The sequence below is a fragment of the Rana temporaria genome, chromosome 5 (genome assembly GCF_905171775.1).
Source record: "Rana temporaria chromosome 5, aRanTem1.1, whole genome shotgun sequence".
NCBI classification, from domain to species: domain Eukaryota; kingdom Metazoa; phylum Chordata; class Amphibia; order Anura; family Ranidae; genus Rana; species Rana temporaria.
Window position 1 is genome coordinate 303,785,116 of NC_053493.1, and position 20,364 is coordinate 303,805,479.

Sequence of the window (20,364 nt, forward strand, 5' to 3'; positions counted from 1 at the left end):
GCGTACACACAATCGGTTCTTCTGATGAAAATGGTCCTATGGACCGTTTTCATCGGACGAACCGATCGTGTGTGGGCCCCATCGTTTTTTCCCCATCGGTGAAAAAACTTAGAACCTGTTTTAAAATTATCTGATGGTTAAAAAATTGATAGAAAAAAAACGATCGTCTGTGGGCAAGTCCATCGGTAAAAATCCATGCATGCTCAGAATCAAGTCGACGCATGCTCGGAAGCATTGAACTTCATTTTTCTCAGCACGTCGTAGTGTTTTACGTCACCGCGTTCTGACACAAACTGATTTTTAACTGATGGTGTGTAGGCAAGACTGATGAAAGTCAGCTTTATCGGATATCTGATGAAAAAATCCATCGGTCCGTTTTCATTGGATGTACCAATCGTGTGTACGTGGCATTAGAGTCTGCAAAAGACAACGACCCTAAACATATAGCCAGAGCTACAATGGAATGATTTCGATTAAAGCATATTCATGTGTTGGAATGGCCCAGTTAAAGTCTAGACCTAAATCCAATTGAGAATCTGTGGCAAGACTTGAAAATTGCTGTTCACAGACGCTCTCCATCCAATCTCACTCTCTAGATGTGCAAAGCTGGTAGAGACATCTCCAAAAAGACTTGCAGCTGTAATTACTTACCTGAGAGAAGAGGCTCCATGTCACTCCAGCACCCTGGCTGTAATGTTAGTGCAGGAGAAGAATTTGCTCAGGATTGCCTGCACACCAAAGTGAGGTCACTAAGCAGTGATGCCCTTGATTTTAACATATAATATTGTTTCCAGAGCATGTTCCTAAAATAATATTTAAAAAAAATAAACAATGTGTAAGCTTTATTATTGTCTTTAAGCATCCCACAGACAATACACCAGCCAGGGCAGACAGCTCCAAACCAACATTATGCTATTGGGATGACACTTGGTGTGTACTGTAGTTTTTTTTTGGTTGCTGCTGGCAAAACATCACATAGTACAGTAGAAGAAAAAAAAGTTAAAGCCAGTCCAGCATACCAGAATTACCAGATTATAAGACTATTTGACCAAGTGTAGAATAACATAGACATAACTGACTTTGTTTAAACTCCAAATAGAAAAAAAAACAATATATCCCTTGTATTATGACCCTGCATCTGCTCTTAATTTAACTTAGGTATAGAAATATGTCCTACTTTGTTCCCCACCCAATAATGCATTTTCCTGATGTCAAATGCTGTAATGTTGCAGTCTCACTTATACTGAATTTATTATAGCGTACTTTTAAAGACTTTTTATGAATTCTTCTCTTTAGTTTTCTTCCATAATCAGTTCCCAAAGATGATTGTTAGTAACTGGTGTGCAATGTAACACCTGTACAATGTACACCCTAACGCACTTGTGGAATGTTATTTCATTTTACAACTTTAGTAGAAAATTCTTATCAGATGCCTAGGCTATGATTCAACACTACATTTACTGTATATCTTTCTAAACCATTGAAATCACTCTGATGATATGCCTCTGAAATTTAGCAGAATGCGGCTTAGACTTTGGCAAAGGGCTTGGAAACATCTGTAGAATTGCCTGTCTTGGATTTGCGATATTCACTTGGGATTTATAAACAAAACAAATGAGTAACGTAGCTAAAATGCAATTGTCAGCCATTTTACCAATCACATTCATTTGGAACATTTAGATTTAAAAGTGATTGCTTGCAAAATTAAATGTATTTTTATGTTGTTGGTGGTAAAGTACTGTATTTATTAGCATAATAATTGTATCATGCCATAGCTCTCTTTAATCCGTTAAAGGAAACCTTTAAAAGGGATAAACATGAAGTCTGCAATTCAGAAAATGCTAGTGGTCTGCCTGTTTCCTGGTTGTACTTTGAGTCACCAATCTAGAACCCAAAAAGACAAAATTTAAGTAACGCTCGGGTAGAGAGGTAAAGTGCAACTAGACCACTGGTGCAGGCAGGGACAGGGCGCTCTTCCTAGCTCCAGGCTGCAGCAATGTCAAAGGAAAAGATACATAAGCTGCACATCATGAAGCAAACCCATATGCATGAAGTGGGATGAAATGCATCCCCAGTCCAAACTCCATCCAGGCCATGCCAACAATGGCCCAGATTCAAGAAGCACTTGCGCGGGAACAAGTGTGATTTGCGCCGCGCAAGTACTGATTTGCTCCTATGCAAATTTGCGGCTGATTCTGTAAACCAGTTAAGCCTGAAATGCGGCCATTTTCCCGCGCACGCAGCCTAGCTGTTCCAGCTCAATTTTCGCGCAATTTTGCGCGGGGTGTAAGTTGCGCCTTCATGGAATTCCCTCAGCGAATATGCAAATTAGGTACTGCCGATGATTCAGAAACATGCGCGTGTGATGCGCATCTTGCACTGGAAGCGTGCAAGCTTTTTTCCCTGGGCAAACTTGCTCCTGTTAAAAGCAGGGGCAAGTTAGCAAAAGATGGCCAAATGTCATCTGAAGGAGCGCGCAACTTCAGCAGCACCTAGACAGACGAGCTGAACAAGCAGAGCACCCACATTTTCGGGACCTCACATCTGTGCACCAACATGCCAGGGGCAGCTATGGTTCTTGATATTCTATTGACTGAGCCGACTCGTAGGAGGGCACGGGAGAGGATTTACAGAGGGCGCTACAACCTTTTTCAGATGAGTGATACTGAGGTGTATCGCATGTTTCGCTTTAGCCCTGAAGTCATCCTTGAGTTGGTAACAATCCTGCAGGATGACATCAGCAGCCCGACCCATCGGGGACAGGCAGTGCAGCCACTGGTGAAGGTAGTGGCAACCCTTCATTTTTTGGCAACTGGCTCATTTCAGCGCACAGGTGGAGTGGTGGCGGGGATGTCCCAATCCAGCATGAGCAGGTGTGTGCACCAAGTGATCCCTGCAATACTCAGACGAATGGGCACACAATTTATCAAACCAACCACGGCTGACGTGCGGCAGAAGGCAATCAGTGATTTTTATTTATTAGCCAGATTTCCACGCACTGTGGGTGCAATAGATTGTACCCATGTGGCACTACGCCCCCCCCCGGCTCCTCGAGCATATCTACTGCAACAGGAAACATTGGCATTCGATAAATGTGCAGATGATTGTGGATGCACATGGCCTCATATGGCATGTCCGTGCCAAACACCCAGGCTCAAGCCATGACAGTTTTATTTACCGACACAGCCCCATCCCAACCGAGTTTGACCAGAACATGTATGGAGACAGCTGGCTGATTGGTGAGTGACATGGGTGTCAGGTATGACTGCCCCCCCCCCCATGATGCACACATCACAAGGGGCACATGCACGACTAACATCCTCCTGTCTTTTCCCTTCCAGGTGACTCTGCCTATGCCCTGGGACCTCACATGATGACCCCATTTCGTAACCCTCAAACACCAGGAGAGGAAAGATATAACGAAGCCCATGCACGTACCCGTGCGGTGGTGGAGCGCACATTTGGCATCCTTAAATCTCCCAGAGGCGATTCAGTTCGCATGTGCCGCGCTATATAAGTTTTTCATTCATTCATTCATTCATTAAATCTCAATTCAGATGTCTGGATAAATCAGGGGGGACCCTATTGTATTCACCCAACTTTGTATGCCAAATCGTAGGGGCATGTAGTATTCTCCACAATTTAGCTCAAAGAAGGGGCATGCACATTGAGCTACGCAATGACCTTACCCCCGAACCACGCAACCCCCCCCCCCCAAGAAACACTACCGGATCTTCTGAGGGAAGAGCAATCCGGAATGGTCTTGTGGAACGTCTCTTTGCACATTAAACACACCCTGATCTTGTCACAAGTATAATGCATGTATGTACACCACTGTAGTCCCTAGCACACACCCGACACATGCACCCCCAATTGGATTAGACCCAACAATACCCCATGGTATTAGGGAGCAGCAACGCCGCGTCAAGGCTCCAATTATGTTGCTGTCCATTCATACACCTTTCACATGGCAGAGGGTGACACCCCTTTTCCAGCAGGAGTGCCACCCCCCCCCCATTCACACACCAGTCACACTGTAGTATACACTCCTCACCGTGTGTAGGGACTACAAATAAATATAAAAACTCATATCCTGAGCATATAAAAAAAATAGAAACTCATATCCTGAGCATATAAAAAAATAATAATCTCATACCCTGAGCATATAGAAAAATAATAAAAAAATCATATTGTGTTGAGCAAAAAAATGTAGACATAAAATTATTTTTTTGTTTTTTTCTTTGGGCCAAGGGTGCCCCGGCTCTGGCTCCTCAATCTCAGTGGGGCGGAGGAGGCATGGGGTGGGGATGGAGGGGTGGGGGGAGGAGGGGGGAGGAGCATCAACCCCTACTTCCACACTCCTTGCAGGTGGTGGCTGCATGCCCTCCATGGCGGCCAGGCGGGCAAGGATGGTGTTGGTCTGGGCCAACATCCGCATTTGGCGGGTGGTGGTATCCCGCTGATGCCGGCGGGTAACTCTCGCCTCCTCCTGCACTGCAGCGGTGTTGGCCTGCACAGCAGCGGTATTGGCCTCCACCGCAGCTGTCATCCTGCTTAACAAAGCTGGTGTGGTCTCCAGAGCCACCAAGCAGGTGACTATGGCCTTAGAGTTGCCACTAATTTCCCCCAGGCTCTGTGCCACATGTTTGTCCCGGTCCTCATGCAGGGTAAGGGCATGCTGCATAGAGGTGGAGGTGGATGCCATGCTGTCCGCCAGACGACGCACCTCTCCCACCATGGCCCCTATATGGCGGGTCTGCAGGGCCTGCTCCTCCAGCAGACCGTCACGGAGGCTGGAGGATATATGCCTCGTTTTGGACAGAGCCTTCCTGGGAGGAGAGGCTCGGCCACGGACAGAGGGAAAAGGGGAGGGGTCCACAAGGGAGGGGCTTGCCCTGGAGGGGGATGACGTGCTGGGCGGGGGGGTGGTGGGTTGCACAGGGATGGTGGTATCCTCCTGGAGGGAGCCAGAGTCCTCCTGGATGAGGAGAAAGGTATCCTCCTCCAACACAACTTCATCCACCATACTTGGCCCCGGTAGGATCTCCTCCTGGACCAGCATAGCCAAAATGTCCATGGGGCCTGACTGGACCCCTGGCTCTGGTCTGGATGGGCTGGGTCGAGCCGCAGCCGAAGACGGCCCAGCTTCTTCTTCCTCATCACCACCTGTGGATGACACCAAAACGACATATTTTGCTGGTGCAACACACTTCTCATATGTTCACTTGTACCCCCTCCCATGATGCACAGCAGATATGAAAGAAAAATAATACTTACATCTTCACTTCTACCCACAAATATGTTCACTTGTACCCCCTCCCATGATGCACAGCAGATATGAAAGAAAAATAATACTTACATCTTCACTTCTACCCACAAATATGTTCACTTGTACCCCCTCCCATGATGCACAGCAGATATGAAAGAAAAATAATACTTACATCTTCACTTCTACCCACAAATATGTTCACTTGTACCCCCTCCCATGATGCACAGCAGATATGAAAGAAAAATAACTTACCAGTCCCCAAGTTCCCAACAGTGGAGTCGTACCCTTCAAGTCCCTCCACCTGCTCCTGCACGAACGTTTGTGCAATAAGCTGCTCCTCCTGATTGAGCCGGATCATACATCGCGGACCACCTCCCGTGCCACCGGTATGCTTCCTGATAAGAGCCAGTTTTTCACGGACCCTGCGCCTCATATCATTTAATTTCTTCTGGATGTCATCCCAGGTACGCACTTCATTACCCAGGGCATTGATGTCCAGGGCAATGGCTTCATATATAGCCCTCCTTTGGGCAATGGTGGTGTTTGCCCGCTGGGCACCATATAGGACTTCCTTATGCTGCTGGAGTGCAGCAATCAGGATGTCCATCTCTGCAGCCACAAAGTTGGCCTTCCTTTTTTTGGTCCCTTTGGGAGGTGCCATGTCTTGCAAAAGGGCTGAATTTCCTTGCTCAGGGGGGGTAGGAAAAAGCAGGATGAAATTCAGCAAAGAACCTGCGCAAGTCTGCTCCTATTTATTTGCTCAGTGCAAGCAGCTGAGCAGGATTTGCCCTGAAATTATGCTAGCAAACCTCTGCTGAGCCGAAAATTCCTCATTTACATAGGGGCACACCCACTTTGACTTGCACGGCCTTGCGCCCTCAGCTTTGCCTTAAACAGGAGCAAATTAAATGAACAAACGATTCCTGAATCAGGTGGCAATTTGGCAAAATTGCTCCAGCGCAGAGAAATTCAGCTGAGCGGCTCAGGTGTAAGTAATGGGCAAATCTACCTGAATCTGGGCCAATGTGTTTCACTCTGCCCTTTGAAGCTTAATCACGCAGAACACCAACCTAGAACATATATTGAGATTAAGTACATCTGACTTTAATCTGATTTTCCTGGTCTGATTTTCCTGATCTGAGCCACTGTGTTGTACCTGATCTCGGATCAAGCCTGGTTAGTGCTTGGATGGGAGACTGCCCAGGTTTCCCTCCTAAATGAGGGAGGCATCTGAGATTGCTGTGTGTGAGAGTCATGGCCGATCCGCCCTATAGGCTCACTATGCAAGCCGCTAAGGGCCCCGCAAAGCTGCGAAGGGCCCCTCAAATTACTAGAGGCCCCATCTGGTAAGAAGTCATTTTCGCCCCCTCACCCCGCTTCTCAACTCGCTGGCTGCATGGGAGAAGAGGTAATAAGTCAGCACCCCCTGCTTCTCAATTTAATGTAAGATGTCATTTCCGACAGCAGAACACCCCCTCCCCCCGCTTCTCAACTTTCTTTAATGTGACATGTGTGACATGTCACTGTCGTCAGCGCCCCCCGCTTCTCATTTTTAATGTGCCATGTCATTTTGCTTAGGGCCCCAGGGAGGTCAGGATCGGCACTGGTGAGAGTATCTCAGACCATAAGATTTTAGAGCAGTTTCTGAGGTGGTTCGCTCCTTCCTTGGTCGGGTCAGTCTTTGCCTTGCGTTGGCTCTTGGAGCAAAAGTTATGGGCTCATTAATGTAAAACAATTAAATGATAGCAGCTTCAAAACTGAATAGGGACGTGAGGTCTTTCATAAGATCTCAATCCACTGGGCATCCTTTTGTTTCAGATAGGCTCAGTTTGTTCAGCGATGACTAGTGTTGCTCACGAATATTCGTATTGCGAATATTCGGCTCGAATATGGCATATTCGAGTATTCGCGATATATTTCGAATTTCGCAATGAATATTCGCAATTCCGAATATTCGCATTTTTTCAATTTTATTTTTAAAACAGATCACATCCTATCGACGTCTAAAAGCATTGCTGGTATGATTAGAGACCCTGGGCCGAGTAGCTAAGCTGAGGCGATCCTTTTATGTTGCCGAATATAAAAAAAAAATTGCGATTTTTCGCTAATGCGAATGCGAAAATGATTGCGAATTTTCGATAACTGTGGTAGGAGAACTCTGATTGTCTCTGATGCAAAAGGGGGGGGCTTTGTGTATGTTTCTGTTATGAATATTTGTATGTTTGATATTATTTTTTTTTGTAAGAAGGAAAAAATTGCGCATACCTTAAAAAAAGGGGAGAATACAGCAGCAACTCAAAAATGTTATACAACATAAATTAATACAAGACAGAAAATGGAGTCGCTCTACAAGAATAAAAAATATGTCTAGTGACAAGACATGTGGGCAAATTATAAAATAAGCAAGCGCAAATAACTTGTGAAATACACAGTGAAACAAATATATAAAGAAATATAGTCCCAATAATAGAAAAATAATCTTTCATAAACATGTCTTTGATATGTGAAGTGAAAAAAAGTCCAAAGCATGCAGCATGAACGTGTTCAATCTTCAAGGTGTTTGATTGACAAACGGCTGTGACAGATGGATAGAGTAAAGAATCACCACCAATGCAAAACACTTTTTATTTTCTATTGTAAAATATCAAGAATATTCTGAGCCAATCAGAGTGCTCCTTCCGCATTTGCCGAATATTCGCAATTATTTTGTATTGTAAAATATCAAGAATATTCTGAGCCAATCAGAGTGCTCCTTCCGCATTTGCCGAATATTCGCAATTATTTTGTATTGTAAAATATCAAGAATATTCTGAGCCAATCAGAGTGCTCCTTCCGCATTTGCCGAATATTCGCAATTATTTTGTATTGTAAAATATCAAGAATATTCTGAGCCAATCAGAGTGCTCCTTCCGCATTTGCCGAATATTCGCAATTATTTTGTGTTGTAAAATATCACGAATATTCTGAGCCAATCAGAGTGCTCCTACCGCAGTTATCGAAAATTCGCAATTATTTTCGCATTCGCAATAGCGAAAATTCGCAATCATTTCATTTCGATAAAATATCACGAATATTCGAATTTAGCGAATATATCTCGAATATTCGACTATATATTCGAGATATATCGCGAAATCGAATATGGCGTATTCTGCTCAACACTAGCGATGACCTCTCTGCAAGAGGTAGATTGCAGGGCCCATAATCATCAGTAAACCCACATCTTCTGTGCCGGGTTGTTTTCAGCCTCATCAAGGATTCTGTAATTGCAGTGGAATGTTGTCTGTTTTCTTTTTTGCTTTTAGCTCTGGTGCTGGACTTGCTTAAGACACAGGGGGAGTCAATCTCTGTATACCTCAATAACATTTGCTCAGGAAGCAGTTGGTAAAGTATTTCCTTTGATACATTATGCAGTGTGAATCTGTATCTAGGTCAAAGCACGTTCCTTATGTACAGTCCTACTCCAGGTCTTGGTAGAGGCTCATTCCCTCTTTCTGGAACTTGAAGATCCAGGCATTGGATTGCCGGAGGGCTCTGTTCCTGGGGTGTTGCACAGCTAAAGACTGGTGGTTGATGGTTCGAAATCTAGAAAGGTTGAATTCTTCCTTTCAGGTATTGGAAGATAATAACCACTGATGCCAGTTTCTGCATTTGGTTTGAGGGTGGCTACAGTTCAATGGACTTGGTCTCCACAGGGGCAAATACTTCCCATAAATATCTTGGAACTTTTAGCCAGTACACCTTGCTCTGGATTATTGGACAAACCAGTTGTAGGTTTTATCCAGAAAAGCCTCTGCAGGGGCAAGTGATGTCTCTATCATCAGTGCATATTCCAGGTATAGTGGCAGGGGGAACTCTGCAGGTCTACTAGATTCCAAGTTCTACAACAGGTTGGGACAGGTTGTTTCTGGTACGAGGGTCCCACTGGCAATAGGGGTAGATGCACTGGTAACACCATAGGGCCTAGTTCTACCTTATTTTAAGCTTTCCCTCTGTTTCAACTTTTGCCACATCTTTTGCGAAGAATCCGGGAGGTGGTAACACTGATAATAGTGTTAGCCGAATTAGTCCAGGAGGGCTTGGTGCACTGACATATCGAGTCTTGCAGGGGTCGCTCCTTGGCACTCCCAGTCCAGCGGGACCTAATGGTATTGAGTCTTGTATCTCAGCACTGTTGAGCCAACTGTTGAGCCAGCTTTGGGGAACTTCAAATACAGGACTTGGAAACATTTATTTTTTATAATCTTTATTTATTAATTTTTCTTTTTACACTCATTAAACAAACATATAACCAACAAACGCAAAGAGTGATAAAAACAAACAAAAAAAGGGGGGAATTTAATGTCCTTTCCATTCATGGGAAAGGAAACTATGTACTCCTGTTCACTGTGCTATAACTAATCCCATGGTTCCCATTTAGCGTGGAACTCTTCCAATCTATTACTATTAGTACAAACCCATTTCTCATCTTTCATAATTTTGTTAACCTGTCTCGCCCATTGTTCTATAGTAGGTACTTGCTGCTTTTTCCAATAGATCGGAATTAGCCCTGTAGCTGCATCCAACAAATGTGGAGCTATACTCTTTTTATATGCCCTAATGGAACTTTGGGTACCACGAAAGAGGGTTTGCACCAAGTTATCCCTGATCGAGGCCATTATTATTTGTGAGGTCACATTCCTGAGCTTGGCCCAGAATGGCCTAATCTTAGGATATTCCCCCTAGATGTGAATATGGGAGCCTTGTTGCCAGCAGCCCCACCAACATCTATCCAAGACTGAGGGGTATGCGATGGCCAGCATCTTTGGAACCCTGTACCACCTTGACAAAAGTTTATAATTTGTTTCCTGTGTTTTAATATTTATAGAAGATAAATACATAGAAAATACCTTTTTGCCTGGGGTAAAGCCGGGAAGTGGCACCTGCCTTACTATAGGCTTACCTATAGGTAAAAGTCAGTAAAGGAAGTTTACTTAATCTTTAAACAAGGTATATAACACACTGTGCAGTGCTAATATTCAACCCTTAAAATAAGTGATGATCAGATTTCCAGTAAGACAATATTATATATAACAATATATAAAATGCAACATCATTAAAAAAAAAATATATATATATATATATATATATATATATATATATATATATATATATATATATATATATATATATATATATATATATATATATATATATATGAAAATAAATACATAACGTGCTTGTGCTCTGTGATTCACACTCATTCCTTAATAAAGTATTAAACGGAACAAAGAAAGTCCATAATAACATCTATTATTTATTATATATTATATACAATCTATAATTTATAATCTATTATAATTGTGTCTTCATGCGGTGTGCACAGATCCCCCACCAGAAGTACCCTCACCTTATAGGCTTAAACAATAAGCCTGTAATTAATAGCATTAGCCTGCTGAGATCCTTCTTTATTACCATTGTTCTATATAGGTTATGGAGCCTTGATGTAAAACACAGGTATATTGATCCTCCCGATGATAGCCCAGCTCAAAAGCCACTATTTGCTCCTGGTTTGTGCAAAGACTTGCCTCATATACACCACATGCGAAAAATGACAGAGGCATGCAATAGCGTAATAACGTTTTTAAAAAAGGTTTAATTGTAAACAAAACTCCACTCACATACAACTCACGTTTCACATGAATAAAAATCGCCTTTTAAATGCTGGAGTGCTGAGGGGTGATGATTCACCCGTGATCCAGATCTGCAGCCTTGGTTACACTGTGTCCTGTGCCTGCTCTGCAACACTTCCTGGTACCACAACATCACCCGATCAAGCTCCTCCTACAGGTTTTGTCACAATCTCTTGACTTCCTCTGGGAATTCATGTTGGAATACTGCCCTGCGGTCCAGTCTCTGAAGGGAGGGGATCATGCTCTGCTTCAGTATGTCACAGTATATGTTGGCATTGATGGTTCCCTCAATGAACTGTAGCTCCCCAGTGCCCTCAGCACGCATGCAGCCCCAGACCATGACACTCCCACCACAATGATTGACTGTAGGCAAGACACACTTGTCTTTGTAGTCCTCACCTGGTTGCCGCCACACACACTTGACACCATCTGAACCAAATAAGTTTATCTTGGTCTCATCAGACCACAGAACATGGTACCAGTAATCCAAGTCCTTAGTCTAGTTGTCTTCGACCATTTGCAGGCTTTCTTGTGCATCGTCTTTAGAAGAGGCTTCCTTCTGGGACGACAGCCATGAAGACCAATTTTATACAGTGTGTGGCATATGGTCTGAGCACTGACAGGCTGACCCCCCATCCCTTCAACCTCTGCAGCAAGACTGGCAGCACTCAAAAGGCTATTTCCCAAAGACAACAAGGGTACAGGGGTGTACTCACTTTTGTGAGATAATGTATATAATATTTTCTTACTGGAAATCTGATCATCACTTATTTTAAGGGTTGAATATTAGGGCTGCACAGGGTGTTATATATATTGTATTATCACATCTTGGGGAAGTGTGGGAAGTGCGGGCAGCTGATTATAGTTTAATTTAATGAATTGTTATGCTTATTTAGCTAATCTCAGCTCACAAGGTTTATCTTTTTATTCTCTTTAACCACTTGCTTACTGGGCACATATACCCCCTTCCTGCCCAGGCGAAATTTCAGCTTTCAGCACTGTCACGCTTTGAATGACAATTGCACGGTCGTGCGACGTGGCTCCCAAACAAAATTGACGTCCTTTTTTTCTCACAAATAGAGCTTTCTTTCGGTGGTATTTGATCACCTCTGCGGTTTTTATTTTTTGCGATATAAACAAAAATAGAGCGACAATTGTGAAAAAAAAATCAATTTTTTACTTTTTGCTATGACAAATATCCAATAAAAAAAAAAAATGTTTTTCTCTGTTTAGTCCGATACGTATTCTTCTACATATTTTTGGTAAAAAAAAAAAAAAATCGCAATAAGCGTATAGTGATTGGTTTGCGCAAAAATTATAGCGCCTACAAAATAGGGGATAGAATTATGACATTTTTTTTTTTACTAGTAATGACGGCGATCTGTGATTTTTGTCAGGACTTGCGATATTACGGTGGACACATCGGACACTTTTGACACATTTTTGGGACCATTCACATTTATACAGCGAACAGTGCTATAAATATGCACTGATTACTGTATAAATGTAACTGGCAGGGAAGGGGTTAACACTAGGGGGCGAGGAAGGGGTTAATGTGTGCCCTGCTAGGTGATTCTTACTGTGGGGGAGGGGAATGACTTGGGGGAGGTGACCGATGGTTATCCCTATATACAAGGGACACACCATCGGTCTCCTCTCCCTGACAGGACTTGGAGCTCTGTGTTTACACACAGAGCTCCACATCCCTGTCTCTGTGACTGCCGAGCGCGGGTGCCTGGCAGACATTGCGGCCGCCAGGCACGCGTATCGGCACCTGAGTGACGTGGCGGGCGTGCGCTGGAGGCCGGAGGCCATATATAGACGGCCTCCCGGCAATTAAGATCCACATTGCAGTCGTAAAAAGTCGTCGGGCAGGTGGAAGGTGGTTAAACAAGGACTACTGGTAAATTTAGCTGTGCTAGGTAGGCAGGGCTGTCTTAATGAGAGGGCACACCTGGGCACTGCCCATGGGCCCCAACTGCATGGGGGGCCCCTGCACTTTCCCCAAAGCATCTGGTCCTTGAGCCCACACTGCCCCGTAATTGGGGGCCCCCATGATGGCATTGAGAGTGATAAATACACAGGGGAGGCAGTCTGCCTCCTACCTACTTGATGTCTGTTTACCTGCACTGTCATCATTGTAGGGGCCCCAGAGCATTACCTTGCCCAGGGGCCCATGATGCTATTAAGATGGCCCTGTAGGTAGGAACTAATCTGGCTGATTTATAGCCTTTGTGATCATTTGGGTTTTCTCCTAAATCTGGTTTAACTGTGGTTCCTCCCTTCTGTCAATAGGTGACACTGTTGCCTTTGGCATTAGTGTGATGAGCTGCAGAGAGAGAGAGACCCGTTTTGCCTAAAGGCATCAGGAAAAGGATGGAGTTCTGAGATGAAATACCAGAGGTACATGAGCGGGGGACTGTGAAAAGGCTGGGAAAGTGTAAAAAAAGGGACTCATTCATGTAGAACATTGGATGCAGGCCTAAGGTCCTTGTTCTGTATTTCTGTCTGCCTGGCTATTTTATTTTTGGAATCTGCTGATCTGTATGCCTACGGTCCTAGGGTGTCCTGTGCCCTAACCCTCTCTCCCGCATTTTTCTGTTGTGAACAATAAACTTACTTTTGTTCATCCTAAAAGTGACTGGTGCACATCCTTTCTGCAACCATCTACACCCACCATGCCTAGCACCCTGAGCACCCTGAGGTGAAATGTTAGCCCTCCCTGATGCTGGGGGTCAGGGGGGTGCTACACCACCTATAGTGAGGATTCTGTCAGCCAGCTACCACCGAACTTGTGCCACTGCCTACAAACTCTCTGTCTCCACCTTTAGCGTTTGGCAGAAGGTGCAAGAGAAGACCCTACATTGTTCCAATCTCCTCCACCAGGTACATATAAATGAGCATGACCATTAAGGATGAGGACAAAGAAAAACTCACAGGTGATGTTGGGGACAGTGCCAAGCTTGATCAGACTTTGGCAGAAGGCAGATGCAGGTTTGACTGTGGTTACAGGGTGCAGAAATGTTCCCTTGGATGGCATGGGTAGGCTTCCATTAGAAGGCGCAGAAAGCTTGAATGGCTGTAGGAGTCACTGTAGGTGAAACTATAAAACCTCAGCACAAAAAGTAGAGATGTTTTGAGTATTATTGATGATCAGTCAGCAGCATCAGCACAGCAGGTTTCATTTTCTTCCAGGCGCTCACTCTGTTACACTACCCACACACAAAATGCGAGCCAAGACCAGGAACCAGGGACCTAAATAGACTCTGCCTGACCCAAGATGGCCACCAGAGTCACATGGGCTGACGGCATCCAATCAGTTTTCTGCCACAGTGACCCAGGAAACCTTCAGCAAACCCCTCCCCTTCCTCCAACCAGTGACAGGCAGGCAGTACAGTGTGATTCGCAAGGGCCTGCAGCAGTCCAGCAGAGCCAGTAGTATGGTAGCCTTGCCCACCGGCTCTGATTTTTAGGTTACAAGCATGCCATGCAACACAAAAAGCCGTCAAGTTCCCAGGAATGCACATCACTTGCCAAAACAGTAAGTATTAATCTTCCCCTTTTCCAGGATGATTTTAGCTTTATTCTGGGATAACTTTAAGAAATTCACTCAAACCTAACAGGTGAACAAGAAAGGCACAGCAGACAGAAAGAACGAACTACAACACTTCCTTTTCTATTGTATCTAAGTGCACCATTCTCAGCAAAATTGCATTTGGTTTTATATGCTATTACGCAGTTGCCTCCTGGTGTAGTTGGTGTTTATGTGTGTGTTTTCCATTTGGTTTAATCCTACCTCTGTTTACTAATTATATTGTCATACATCCCATAGAAGCAGATGATGGTTCAGTGCCCAATTCAGACAGACAAGAGCCTGAGCTGCTTTCTTCTGTGTAGGTGTTAGCAGCATTTGATTCTCTGAAAGTCAGTGAATCTTGCTGGACCTCTTGGGAATAAGCAATGGACTACTGGAGAAAAATACTTTTACTCTTCTGTTCTACATAATTTATGTATATTTAATTCATGTGAGTTATCACTTCTACTTGCATTTTCATATTATGTAAGCCTGAGTGTGTTCACAGTACCCTGATGAGTAAATGCCAGTAATGTTAATATACAAATGGGTTTAGATGGAATGCTGACTCTGGAAGCTAGGCAGGTTGTGAGATATGTACTATTGCTTTCTTTAGAAAGCATTGGCAATGTCATTAAAGATTCATGTTTACAAATCCATAGAAATATCTGTGCTTAGATTCCTTCCACTTTACCCAGCGCATAACATTTCCTCATTTTATGGCCATCATGCAGGTAATGCAGCATCATATGAGTAATATCTGTACATAATATCTAGAATTAAGTTTTTTTTTTTACATCCTCCTTGATAAAAAAGATGGTGGTCTCATTTTCCTTCTTGCCCAAGGTGTAATTAACCTCGATAAGCAGCTTAAAATAAATAAAATCTTATTTGCACGTGCCACTGCACCTGTGCTTTTTGCATTTTTATTAGAATTGGGTTTTTTAGTATTTGATTTTCATTTTTTTTAATGGCAGACATTTAATGTAATTTTTTTACTTAATAATTATAATTTGACTATTTCTGGTCTTAACTCATTGGTTATATACATATTAGGTGAGGTTGAAAAAAGACACAAGTCCATCAATCCAAGCTATGTGATTATAGGTCAGTATTACATTGTATATCCATGCATATTGTGGTCGTTCAGGTGCTTATCTAATAGTTTTTTTTAACCTATCGATGCTCCCCGCTGAAACCACCGCCTGTGGTAGAGAATTCCACATCATAGTTAGTCAGGTTTAGAAAAGACACATCCATCTAGTTCAAAGTCCATCTAGTAGGAAGGTGACCTTAAATAGTAGAGGGTACAGGTGGGAAGGGGTGCTGTGTGTGTACAGGTAGGGGATATAAATGTATGGTGTAGTGAAGTCATATCCAGTGGTGTCCGGTTAGATAATTGATATTTAGGTATTAGTATGATGACTATAAGTTATGTTGTTCCGCAGTAACCTCAAGTTCTCCAGAGAGTGCATTTCTTTGACTTCCAATACAGAATAAAGTCCAAATTCCACAGATGATACGAATCCAACAGAGTAATTCAAAGTCTCATCTTTTCCTAGACCTGTGCCTTTATATTAAGAGAATATACAGAGAATATTCTGAGTAACAAGACTGACCTCCAGCATTATATTCCCTATCCACTGAATAGCTGAGCAATTTGATTGGCCGTCTTTGATCTACATACTGTCTTTCAGAGTGACAGATAATGACCCCAACCAAATGTTTCCCATGAATGAATACCCCCTCAAGTCTAATTACCATCAATAAATACCTCCTTACGTATGTAAACAATGTACCCTTTGAGGTTAACGGGCCAGCTTACACACCTAGGTAGTATTGCATAAGATTAACACATCTAAGGGTCTTCTGTACCTTTGATATGTTAGAATTCAGCTGGCTTCGACAGTTCAACTGAATCCTGGTCAATATGATAATGTAATACACAATATCCTAAATAAATCGTCCAACATATTACAACATATGGTGCATGAACAGGTTGGGAGGGGGGCCAGCTGTGTGTGTACAGATGGGGGAATGGGATTAGCTATGTAGTGTGTATACAGTTGGGGGGAGCTGGGTGTGTATGTACAGGTGGGGTGCTGTGTGTACAGGTGTGGGAGGGAGCTTTGTGTATACAGTTAGGGGGAGCTGGGTGTGTATGTACAGGTGGGATGCTGTGTTTACAGGTGGGGGGAGGGAGCTATGTGTATACCGTTGGGGTGAGCTGGGTGTGTATGTACAGGTGGGGTGCTGTGTGTACAGGTGGGGGAGGGAGCTATGTGTATACAGTTGGGAGGGATCTGTGTGTGTATTGTAAGGGGTCAGCTCGGTAGCGGGGTGTGTGACCCCTTGGATGGGTTCACCACACACTGAATTTATACAGACAGGCAGTCGAAGACGGTTGAAAACAAAGATTTTGGTTTATTCTTTCATCTTGCTGAAAACAAGTGCAAGCATCCAAACAGCATAAACAAAATCAAACATAAAATAAACCCTGGCCACTTTGGGCGTCTACCTTCCACACAGGAACCTATCTATGGAGTCTGGCTCAGCCTAGTGCTGGGCAGACAGTGCTGGTCATACAGCAGAAAAACAATAGTCTTTTGATTTTTATCACACAGAAAAATCAATCCTCTCCTCACCCCCTCAGAAGACTTTCAGTACTGCTCTCCTTACTCACAAAGCCTCAGGATGATGCAAAACAGTGGTAATCTTCTGGACTACTTATAGAGGCCTTAATTGCCTCATTCTGAACAGCTGGAGTCTTCCAACGGCCTTTAGCCTTTTCTGGCTACATTTGCAGCCGACGCCTAATAACAATTGGTGTATTGTCTAAACAAGGCAGAAATGTATGTCCCGTCTGTGACAACACCCACCGATTTACCTGACTTCCTGTCACAGTATGTACAGGTGGGGTGCTGTGTGTACAGGTGGGGGGAGGGAGCTATGTGTATACAGGTGGAGAGATCTGTGTGTTTATGTACAGGTGGGGTGCTGTGTCTACAGATGGGGGAGGGAGCTATGTGTATACAGGTGGGGAGGAGCTGCATGTGTATGTACACTTGTGGGGAGGGAGCTATGTGTATACAGGTGAGAAGGAGCTGTGTGTGTGTATGTACAGGTGAGGAGGAGCTGTGTGTGTATGTACAGGTGGGAGGGATCTGTGTGTGTATGTACAGGTGAGGGGCTGTGTGTGTACAGGTCGGGGGAAGGAGCTATGTGTATACAGGTGTGGAGGAGATGTGTGTGTGTACAGGTGGAAGGGAACTGTGTGTGTATGTACAGGTGGGAGGGCTGTGTATGTACAGGTAGGGGAGCTATGTGTGTACAGGTGGGGGAGGATCTGTGTGTGTATATACAAATAGTAAGTCTGTGTGTGTATGAGGGGGTCCGTGTGTTTACGAGTGGGGGAGACGGAGTTGCTGTGTGTGTGTATGAACAGGTGGGAAGGCTGTGTTTATGTACAGGTGGGGGCTGGAGCTGTGTGTTTACTGGTGGGGATAGGCAGAAGCTGTGTATTAGGTGGTGGAGATAGGTGTACAGTGGGAGGAAGGGTGGTGTTAAGACAGGCTGTACAAGGCCCCATGATTTCTTATGGCAGCCCCTCATACTCAACCCAGACACCACAGTCCGATATAAAGGGATGTTCTGCAATGTGGAGGATACATTTAAAAGCAAGACTATTGATTAGGACTTGCTAAGCATGGGACAAAGTTGTTGCAGAAAGTGCTGAACCCTACAGGCAATCGCCAATATCCATCGGTGGGATCGAAAATGTGGCCTGTCCTAGGGTGGCAGAAGATTACTCAATCTGTACAAAGCAATAATCTTCCTTCAAGATAACAGTATTCAGGCGCCTATAGTCCACACATTATCAGGGGATGCCCTCGCTAAGATGGTTGGAGTTGTTTATACGCTCTTACTTTTTAAATCACCTGTTGTTGCATCATCTGTTCTTGTATCTACTAGACATCTTGGTAGAGGTGTGGAGGTATACTTTAATATCTACTTTAATATCTATCCTGGATTGCTACAGACCAGGTCATGGCCCCCTTTTTGAGAACCGTTGTGACCACCTATCATGTGTGGTTCTCAGTTCCTTGGTAGTAAATTGTAGTGGTAATATTTTCTCTCCTGCACACTCTTGGCTTATTCCTGCTGACCACTGAGACATATTTACTCTTGTAATGTAGTGACTACCATGAAACACTCTGAGTTCTTTGTGCCACACCTTGGGGGCAGTCACATTTAAGATCTGGGCCAGTTCCATCCCCGCTGTCTCGGGAAGCAGATGGAGTGGAAGAGTCTTGGAGTTCCAGTTTCTAAGTAGCACCTTAAGGGCCCAGGCAACAGTGGAACTACATCTAGGGCTGGTGCAAGAACTTTTGGCACCCAAGGCGAAACCTCATTTTGCGAAACCTCATTTTGCTCTGCCCCTGACTCTCCACCTATTTCTTCAGCCGTGGTCCGCAAGCCTACACCTGCACCTCTAGACCCAGCCTGAAGACAAATAGTGAAGGCACTGACTCGCTTCCTTATGCCAACTGTGGACCGCAGACCCTGTGCCTGCCCCTGTGCCTGTGGACCCAGCCGTTATACAAAAAGTTCTGTAGATCTTGCTTAACACGCCAGCGGAACGCTGCCCCTGACTGTTGTGTGCTCTAGGCTGACGCCTACCTTGCTGATAGGTAGCACCAGCCATGGCTGCATCCAGGTAAGTCCAGATATCTTATCGGGAGTTCATTAGTTGCTGTCAATGAAATATGTGTCTGGGCTCATCTTATTCTTAGCAATGTATTGCTGGAATATAAGGTCTGGAAGGGTAGAGACTTGCAAGCTGTCAAAAAGACACTAGATATCTTGGTGTCAGGGCTGGGCTCAGCCATTCCTTCTCAGAGCAGGCCGCTCAGCTGTCGGGTAATTGCCAGCTCCACTCTTTTCCACAGTGATTCACCTGATGATGATATCCTGTTCATCAGTCCTGCTGGTTACTTAAGCTGTTCAGTTCAGTTCCTCTCTGCCTTTGCCTTGGTCAACACATCCAGGGACTCTCTCCTGTGTACCTGTTGAAGACTTGCTTGGCTGATGTCCCTTCTGGCTCCTGATTCTCCAGTTTCCTGTTTTCCTGTACGCTAATCTATTGCTTTCTGACATCCTGGCTTGTCTGAATATCCATTTTGGTTACTGAACTCTGGCTATAATTTGACTACATTGCTCTGTTCACCTTTTACTATTATTATTATTATTATTATTATTATTAATAATAAACAAGTGTGATTTTAACTGCACTTCTGTCTCGGTCTGATTCATAGTTTCTGACACAACCATTGACCACCACATCTTTGGCTGTGGGATAAAGAATTGTTCCACTTTGCTGCCTCAGTGCTTGACTTCTGGAAGCAGGACATTCAAGTTTAGGGGTTTCCTCTATGTATCCTTGAGGCAGTCTCTCTAGAGATGGCCCAACTTGATAGCACAAGTATTGTGATCTTGCCCACCATGCCAACTCCAAGGCAGTGTTCATCTTTTTCACAAGGGTTACCCCATTCTTGATTCTCCGAGGAGTATTCCTGTTATGGGGAAAAACGCGTCTCCCAGTTTTCTCTTGTGTTTTCATACGTTCAAATGTAATTTTGATGAACACTATAGGTGGCTGTACAAACACTTTTTCACTATCAGTAACTCTGTCTAAAGCAATCATGTGCAGATGATGGCGGAGAGGTGTGCATGTAGATGGGATCCACAAGTTAATATATACACTGCACTGTGTGGCTCACACAAGCTCCACTGCAAGATCCCTGGGTGCTGGTCTAGTTCATTGTACCTATAAACAGGGCCGCCATCAGGAA

The 20,364-nt window shown here is 44.1% G+C and overlaps 1 protein-coding gene across 1 annotated transcript in view; it reads left to right on the forward strand.

Moving 5' to 3' along the window:
* LOC120941271 (histamine H4 receptor-like) overlaps positions 1–19,585 on the forward strand; it is a 48,797-nt gene extending 29,212 nt beyond the window's left edge. Inside the window, exons 4-5 of the mRNA XM_040354593.1 lie at positions 8,572–8,650; positions 19,306–19,585. Of these exons, the coding sequence (XP_040210527.1) occupies positions 8,572–8,650; positions 19,306–19,585 (359 nt within the window). The remainder of the gene's footprint in view (positions 1–8,571; positions 8,651–19,305) is intronic.
* The last annotated feature ends 779 nt before the right edge of the window (positions 19,586–20,364 follow it).